The sequence below is a fragment of the Hyla sarda genome, chromosome 2 (assembly GCF_029499605.1).
Source record: "Hyla sarda isolate aHylSar1 chromosome 2, aHylSar1.hap1, whole genome shotgun sequence".
NCBI lineage: Eukaryota > Metazoa > Chordata > Amphibia > Anura > Hylidae > Hyla > Hyla sarda.
The window spans coordinates 195,624,916-195,634,455 of record NC_079190.1 but is presented as its reverse complement, the minus strand read 5'-3'; the positions used below and the strand labels follow the sequence as shown (position 1 = coordinate 195,634,455).

The following is a 9,540-nucleotide window of genomic DNA, read 5'->3' as shown; positions in this document are numbered from 1 at the left end:
CCCCCTCTCACCCCCTTTAGTTCTGTACTCTCCTCCGCTCGGCGCTGGTCCGATGCTGCAGGACTGTCCGGTGGGGAGGTCGTCCGGTGGGACAGTGGTTCCGGGCTGCCATCTTCACCGGGGGGGCCTCTTCTCCGCGCTTCGGGCCCGGAATAGAGGCGTTGCCTTGACGATGACGCAGAGGGACGTTGGTAATAAACGTACCTCTGCGTCGTCGTCAAGGCAATGTGACTATTCCGGGCCCGAAGCGCGGAGAAGAGGCCCCCCCGATGAAGATGGCAGCCTGGAACCACTATCCCACCGGACGACCTCCCCACCGGACAGTCCTGCAGCACCAGACCAGCGCCGAGCGGAGATGAGTACAGAACTAAAGGGGTGAGAGGGGCTGGATGATGTCGAAGGCCGCAGTGGTCTTCAACCTGCGGACCTCCAGAGGTTTCAAAACTACAACTCCCAGCAAGCCCGGACAGCCGATGGCTGCCCGGGCTTGCTGGGAGTTTTAGTTTTGAAACCTCTGGAGGTCCGCAGGTTGAAGACCACTGAGGGCGGAGAGTTCACTCGAGTATAAGCCGAGGGGGGTGTTTTCAGCACGAAAAATCGTGCTGAAAAACTCGGCTTATACTCGAGTATATACGGTATACGTTTGTTAGGTAGGCAGGAAAAGCATTTGCTAGGTAGGTAATATGTTTGGTTTGTAGGTAGGCAGGTATATGTTTGGTTGGTAGGTGGGTGGCCACGTTACATTTGGTAGGTAGGCCCTTAGTCCAGTATTTTCCAAACAGGCTTTGGCTGTTTGGACATGCTGGGAGTTGTAGTTTTGCAACAGCTGGAGGTACTCAGGTTGGGAAACACTGGACTAAGGGCCCAACTACCCACCAAAATGCCACCTTCTGCTGCAAAACTCTAACTTCCAGCTTAAGACTGTCCGAGCATGCTGGGAGTTGTAGTTTTGCAACAGATGGAGAGACAATGTTTCGAAAACACTGCCGTAGTTAGTGTTTCCCAACCTGGGGGCCTCCAGCTGTTGCAAAACTACAACTCCCAGCATGCCCGGACAGTCTTATGCTGGGAGTTAGAGTTTTTCAACAGCTGGAGGCACCCAGGTTGGAAAACAATGGACTAAGGACCTACCTACCAAACCTGAGTGTCTCCAGCTGTTGCAGAACTATAACTCCCAGCAGGCCTGGACAGCTAAAGACTGTCAGGGGAATGCTGGGAGTTGTAGTTTTGCAACAGCTGGAAGTCCCCAGGTTGGAAAATACTGACTAAGGCAGTGTTTTCAAAACAGTGTCTCTCCAGGTGGTCCAAAACTACAACTCCCAGCATTCCCGGACAGTCTCTAGCTGTCAAGGCATGCTGGAAGTTATAGTTTTGCAACAGCTGGAGGCACACTTATTTGTAAACACTGGTGTAACACTGGAGGCACACTGATTTGTAAAACTGGTGCTGAAACAATGATGACACTGAGCGCACCGTGATTCACTGACCTGCAGGAAAAGCAGAAGGCGGCGAACAGAGAACGGGACACCAATATTGGAGCAACGGGGGAGCATAGACAGTTGAGTTAGTTCCTTTTGGAATAATTTTCATCCCTGGCACAGTGGATAAAACTAAAATAAAATACTAAAAAAGCCAGCAAGTAGAAGTAAAACGTCCGTCTTTATTCAGGGTTCTTCCTTAAAAGCCTTCACGGTGGCAGACAAACCGTGAACATATCAAAAATATGAAATATTGCACAAACAGTGGGGGGTCCCAAGCATGGCTGACGCGTTTCTGATCTATCGATCCTTACTCATAGCCTGTAGATCCTCAAATGAGGCACCCTTATATACTCCAGGGCATTTTCCCCATTCCCACAGGAAGGGGAGGGACAGGTCCACATCACATGTGCACGTGATTAAAACAAAAGCATGGGACCAAACACAGATAAATTATTCGGAGACATATCAGTAATGTAATATTAAATCTGTTTTGCTACTTAGACCATGGGGTTGAATGCAATTCAAAAGATAAATCCACATGATTTCCCAATTGTGGAGGGATCGAATATGGTCACCTCCCCTTTTATTTAGGTTCATCTTCTCAATGCCTGAGAACCTGAGGGAAGTGGTGTCTGAATTATGACATATTAGAAAATGTTTAGATATGTTAGAAATGTTCGAGCATAAAGGGCCAGCAGCATGTCTAATGTGCTCTTGCATGCGTTTTTTAAGGGACCTTTTGGTGGAACCCACATATGTTAAGTGACATTGTGTACACATGATTTTATATAAAACAAAAGTGCTATCACAGTTTATAAAGTTGTGAATGACATGGCATTTGCCATCCACCATACCTTCTATTTTCTGGCATTTTTCGGCAAAGGGACATACCACACACCGCGATTTACCGCACTTGTGGAAGCCCTTTGTGCTAATCCACTGGGTGGTAACACGAGCCGTGTCCACCATACTGGGAACAAGGAGATTGGATAGAGTAGGTGCCCGCCTCGCTGCAAATCTCACACCTGACTTTATAATCTCCCCTACCGTGGGATCTGTTGATAGCAAAGGTAAGTGTTTAATTACAATGCGTTTGTTGTCATTAAATTCTGGACTGTACGTGGTGACAAATATAGGACAATCTTGTGATTCAGTTGGTTGCTTACTTGTAAAAAGGGATTTTCGATCCATAGGATCCCTTCTCGACCGAGCTTTTTTCAAGAGCCATCCAGGGTAACCTCGAGCCTCCAGGCGTGTGCATGCTGCATCAGCTTCCCTGCGGTACACCTCGGTGGAAGAACTGTTCCGCTTAATTCGTATAAGTTCACCTACTGGTATGGCTCTTACTGTTTGTTTGGAATGGCATGAATTCGCCCTTAGGATGGTATTGCCTGATATCTTTTTTCTGTAAGGATCAACCTCAATTTTATTTGTATCAGGGTTGCCACGTAATATGACATCCAAAAAGGGGGTTTCACTTTTACACCATGCGTGGGTAAACGTAAGATTGAACCGATTATTATAGATATATGTCATGAATGCATCAACGGTCAGATGGTCAGATGACCAAATGATGAACACATCGTCTACATACCTCCCATACCATGCGAGGCATGTGGAAAATGGATTGGTGTCAGAAAAAATTTACTGCTCCTCCCACCAAGAAACAAAAAGCTTAGCCCGAGCTGGTGATGACTTTGCTCCCATTGAAGCACCAGAACTAAATTCACATGGAGCGATTTTCCGTCGTGGCTTACTTGCGACATTGAATCGCTCTATTCCAGTATTCCGCAAAACCTGGCATTATCAGCTATCTCGGATATACTGATGAGATTTTCTAAATATTCTGTGGATTTGAGACATTACATTATTGAGGTGGTAGATTTTGTGTTAAAACACAATTATTTTATGTTTGGTAACAATTTTTATTTGCAGCGCACGGGTGCTTCAATGGGAGCAAAGTCATCACCAGCTCGGGCTAACCTTTTTGTTTTTTGGTGGGAGGAGCAGTTTATTTTTTCTGACACCAATCCATTTTCCACATGCCTCGCATGGTATGGGAGGTATATAGACGATGTGGTCATCATTTGGTCGTTGATGCATTCATGACATATATCAATAATAATCGGTTCAATCTTAAAGGGGTATTCCAGGCAAAAACTTTTTTATATATATCAACTGGCTCCAGAAAGTTAAACAGATTTGTAAATTACTTCTATTAAAAAATCTTAACCCTTTCAGTAATTATGAGCTTCTGAAGTTAAGGTTGTTATTTTCTGTCTAAGTGCTCTCTGATGACACCTGTCTCGGGAAACGCCCAGTTTAGAAGAGGTTTGCTATGGGGATTTGCTTCTAAACTGGGCGTTGCCCGAGACAGGTGTCATCAGAGAGGACTTAGACAGAAAAAAACAACCTTAACTTCAGAAGGTCATAAGTACTGAAAGGATTAAGATTTTTTAATAGAAGTAATTTACAAATCTGTTTAACTTTCTGGAGCCAGTAGATATATAAAAAAAAGTTTTGGCCTGGAATACCCCTTTAAGTCCCAGGATGCCCTTGGTCCTAGTGGGGTTAAAAGGTCAAAAGATTAAAATATATAAACTAAGAATACACTGTGAAGTACGGGGATATACTCGGCAGGCCTGGAGAAATATTTTTCTAAAAGATGTTTTTATGTACTTGATGTATTTCTAGGTGTATATTAATATATATATATAATATATATATATATATATATATATATATATATATATATATATATATATTTAACTCCAAAAAAGGAAAGCGGCACTCCAATGGCAGAAAAAAGGTGTATTTATTCACCCATCAAGTCAAGTGCGACGTTTCAGCCTCACAATGAAGCCTTTCTCAAGCTAATTTTTACTCTTTATATATATATATATATATATATTTATATATATATATATATATATATATATATATATATAAATAAATATATATGTCAAAGAAGAAAGCAGCACTCCTAAAGCGTGAATAGGTGCCTCCAGCTAGGGTCCGGGTCCAGGATCCTGCATACGTAGTTCCAAGGAAAATGCTGTGGCACTCAAGGTATGGTGAAAAAATGAAAACTATTTATTCATCCCAAATGTGCAAAGAGGGACGTTTCGATGGTCTCACACCATCATTATCAAGTGGCTTGATAATGATGGTGTGAGACCATTGAAATGTAGGTATGCAGAATCCTGGACACGGACCATTGAAACGTAGGTATGCAGAATCCTGGGCATGGACCCTAGCTGGAGGCACCTACTCACGCTTGGAACTATATATATATGTATATATAGATATATATATATATATATACACAAATCAAAAACTAACAGAATTTTGTAGAGACAAGCTTTCAGGATTCCTCCCTTTATCAAGTCCAATAGACAAGGACTAATCAAAGGACTTTATAAATAATCAGGGAGGAATCCCAAAAGTTTGTCTCTACAAAATTCTGTTAGTCCAATAAAAAAGGTATTACAATCTGCATCACTGGACTAATACGGCTACTCACATTTACTATACAGATATACACATACCTGAAGATGGTTTAGAACCCTGTGATGTCACACATGCTTGTGATGATGTCACCGTAAGCTGTACAAGGAGGTGCGCGCCGGCTGCAGTCTCTTCAGTGTGTTTTGCATTCACAACCTGTGGTGCAAAGTGTTTGTTAGAGAGTTTCTATTTGCGATAGAGAATTCAAGATTTTGACCGTTCCTTGTCTGAAGAGAGAACCACAAGGTAAGTCTCAGCCTCTTCTATTCATACATACACAGGGATTTTAGTTTGACAGTTTTTTTTTTTATTGCTGTTGCTTTTTTTTATATCAAAAAAAAAACCCAAGAAATTAATTTCCAAAAGAAATAACAAAAGTTATATTTCTCATAGCATTGTGACAATACTTGGCTTAGGCATTAAGCATAATAAAACCACAGCTTTCTCTTGCAAAACTGCTAAAATGCAATTATGCCAAAAAAAGCCCCCAAGAAAAAGAGTCCTAATTCATGAAGTTCTAAAAGATATAAGTCTATGAGAAAGATTTGGTGGTGTAGTAAAAGAATAACAGAAAGATTAGGGCAGAAATATAATATTATATAATAGAATTCTGTGTGTACTAACAATAGAAATACTCTGGGTACTCCGAAAGGGAAAATTTTCAAATCAACTAGTGGCAGAAAGTCATATAGGGGACGGATAGATCCCAATGAGGTGGGGTAGGTTCATTATTAGTAAATGTATATAGCAGGATAGCCCAATTGTATCTACAGTATGAAGTTCACATGGCCCAGTGACCATACAGCCAAGCCCTTATAATCCACCATTACTGGGACAGATTCAGGGTTATCAGATATTACTATGACCGGAGAAGTTCAGGTTTATCAGATATTACTAGGACCGGACAGGTTCAGGGTTATCAGATATTACTAGGACTGGACAGGTTCAGGGTTATCAGATATTACTAGGACCGGACAGGTTCAGGGTTATCAGATATTACTATGACCGGAGAGGTTCAGGTTTATCAGATATTACTAGGACCGGACAGGTTCAGGGTTATCAGATATTACTAGGACCGGACAGGTTCAGGGTTATCAGATATTACTAGGACCGGACAGGTTCAAGGTTATCAGATATTACTAGGACTGGACAGGTTCAGGGTTATCAGATATTACTAGGACCGGACAGGTTCAGGGTTATCAGATATTACTAGGACCGGACAGGTTTAGGGTTATCAGATATTACTAGGACCGGACAGGTTCAGGGTTATCAGATATTACTAGGACCGGACAGGTTCAGGGTTATCAGATATTACTAGGACCGGACAGGTTCAGGGTTATCAGATATTACTAGGACCGGACAGGTTCAGGGTTATCAGATATTACTAGGACTGGACAAGTTCAGGTTTATCAGATATTACTAGGACCGGACAGGTTCAGGGTTAATAGATATTACTAGGACCGGACAGGTTCAGGGTTATCAGATATTACTAGGACCGGACAGGTTCAGGGTTATCAGATATTACTAGGACCGGACAGGATCAGGGTTGTCAGATATTACTAGGACCGGACAGGTTCAGGGTTATCAGATATTACTAGGACCGGACAGGTTCAGGGTTATCAGATATTACTAGGACCGGACAGGTTCAGGGTTATCAGCTATTACTAGGACCGGACAGGTTCAGGGTTATCAGATATTACTAGGACCGGACAGGTTCAGGGTTATCAGATATTACTAGGACCGGACAGGTTTAGGGTTATCAGATATTACTAGGACCGGACAGGTTCAGGGTTATCAGCTATTACTAGGACCGGACAGGTTCAGGGTTATCAGATATTACTAGGACCGGACAGGTTCAGGGTTATCAGATATTACTAGGACCGGACAGGTTTAGGGTTATCAGATATTACTAGGACCGGACAGGTTCAGGGTTATCAGATATTACTAGATTACTAGGACCGGACAGGTTCAGGGTTATCAGATATTACTAGGACCGGACAGGTTCAGGGTCATCAGATATTACTAGGACCGGACAGGTTCAGGGTTATCAGATATTACTAGGACCGGACAGGTTCAGGGTTATCAGATATTACTAGGACCGGACAGGTTCAGGGTTATCAGATATTGCTAGGACCGGACAGGTTCAGGGTTATCAGATATTACTGGGACCGGACAGGTTCAGGGTTATCATACATTGGTAACCTCAGGGAAGACGTCTCCATATAAAACACTTATAGAGAAGCGTCTTCTTCTGAGGCTGCGATGGTCTTAGTGTTATCTTGTGGTTCTGTGCTGGACATTTCTGCTCTGTATGAAGGATCTATTGTATAATGACAGGAATGATGACATGTTGTCTAATGTGTTCACTTATCTCTCTCTCTCTAGTGTTTTCAGGCTCTGACCTGTGACCATGGCCTCTCCACAAGACCCATTGCTGAAGGAGGAGGAAGAAGCAATGGAGGACCATAGTGATATGGATGTAGAAAAGGGCGATATCCCTGAGAGGCAGAACCTGCCATCTCTAAGCGTGATGTCCACCGCACGTTCCATCATCACCGTAGTAATCCTCGCCTTTGTTAATTTGCTCATCTATGCAAATCGCTCCAGCGTGGCGGGGGTGCTGCCTTATATACAGAAAGCATATGACACCAATGCTAGTCTGTCCGGCTTATTGAATACATTGTTCATTGGAAGCTACGTGCTGGTCGCACCAATTGCCGGATATCTGGGCGACCACTGTAATAAGAAATATACTGTTTGCGCAGGAGTCATCGTTTGGCTGAGCATGACACTTACCCTGTCATTCATCCCTGACGGGTACTTCCTGCTCTTCCTGCTGACGAGTGGACTGGTTGGAGCCGGAGAGGCGACTTTCTGCACCATCGCCCCCTCCATCATTGCAGACCTTTTTACAAGTGACCAGCGGACCCGCATGCTGAACGTGTTTTACTCCGTCATACCTGTAGGCTGCGGACTAGGATACATCATCGGGCCCAAAGTGACTGATGCAGCAAGGGGCGATTGGCACTGGGCATTTCGGGTCACCCCTGGCCTGGGCCTCATAGCTGTGGCTTTGATGATTTTGGTCACAAAGGAGCTTCCAAGAACGACTACAAACGGGAAGAAGAACAACAAATCCCAGAAGTTTGCCAAATGGGCGACAGATCTGAAAAAACTATTTAAAAATCGAAGCTTCATGTTAACCACCCTGGGATCGACGGCTGTATCCTTCATAGTGGGAGCCATAGGTGTATGGGGTCCGTCATACCTGACCCACGCACGAACACTCCTACAAGAGAAGGACCCTTGCCGTGCTGAACCGTGTGACTATCACGACATCCTAATATTTGGTGTGGTTACAGTCGTTTCCGGCATTCTGGGAGTTGTAGCAGGGACGGAGATAAGTAAAAGATATCGCAAATCCAACCCACGGGCGGACCCGCTTGTGTGTGGATGCGCGATGATACTCTCCGCCCCTTTTCTTCTGTTGGCATTGACTTTTGGCAACATCAGCCTCGTTGCCACCAACATCTTCATCTTCATCGGAGAGACGCTTCTGTCAGTAAATTTCACCCTCATATCTGACATTATACTAAAAGTAGTAACTCCATGGAGGAGATCTTCAGCCCTGGCCGTGCAGATGACAATCTATCACCTCCTAGGTGACGCCGGCAGCCCGTACCTCATCGGCCTGATATCTGACACCTACGAACGAGGATATGCCAAATCCCCTCTTCTGAAATACCGCAGCCTGGAGTATGCCCTCATGACCTGCACCATAATGGCAGTCATCGGAGGGGCCTTCTTCATGGCCACGGCCCTATATATAGAGAGGGACGAAAAAGAAGCAGAGATGGAATCAGAACCTCCGTCATCCTCCTCCTCCTCACTGCTTCCTGCCGATGAGGACCGCACTTCAGACTGAGGAAAAGTAATTGCTTGCCTTTATCTCGTTTACTTCATTAAAAAAAAAATTAAGAAAAAAATAACTGCATTTGTTCTATGTTCCACTTTACCCCTTATTCTCTACCCAGGGGCGGACACAGACAGCAGAGGGCCCTTGTGCAAAGAATGTGCCTGTGCCCCCCCCCCCCCCAAAACATCAATTGTTCAGCACCCCTCCCCCTCCATGTGTCACTTACTCAGGTGGACCCCCATATGTCACTTGCTGTATAAGTTTCTAATTATTTATTAAGGAAGGCCTCCCATATGCTGCAGCTCATTCAAGCCCCCCACATTAGGTAGCATAGATTCCCAACATTAGGTAGCATAGATTCCCCACATTAGGTAGCATAGTTTCCTCACATTAGGTAGCATAGTTTCCCCACATTAGGTAGCATAGATTCCCTACATTAGGTAGCAGTTTCCCCACATTAGGTAGCATAGTTTGCCCACATTAGGTAGCATAGTTTCCCCACATTAGGTAGCCTAGTTTCCCCACAATAGGTAGCACAGATTCCCCACATTAGGTAACATAGTTTCCCCACATTAGGTAGCATAGTTTCCCCACATTAGGTAGCACAGATTCCCCACATTAGGTAACATAGTTTCC

General features: G+C 44.0%; 1 protein-coding gene across 1 annotated transcript; it reads left to right on the top strand.

Annotated features, from left to right (window-relative positions):
* Positions 1 to 4,973: 4,973 nt before the first annotated feature.
* Positions 4,974 to 8,931, top strand: LOC130355658 (protein spinster homolog 1-like). The gene is made up of 2 exons (XM_056556084.1): positions 4,974 to 5,234; positions 7,374 to 8,931. The coding sequence occupies exon 2, from the start codon at positions 7,399 to 7,401 to the stop codon at positions 8,911 to 8,913; it is 1,515 nt and encodes a 504-aa protein (XP_056412059.1). The 5' UTR covers positions 4,974 to 5,234; positions 7,374 to 7,398; the 3' UTR covers positions 8,914 to 8,931.
* The last annotated feature ends 609 nt before the right edge of the window (positions 8,932 to 9,540 follow it).

Excerpts from the sequence above, each read along its gene's own strand:
- LOC130355658 (XM_056556084.1), top strand. The coding sequence starts at position 7,399 with ATGGCCTCTCCACAAGACCCATTGCTGAAGGAGGAGGAAGAAGCAATG.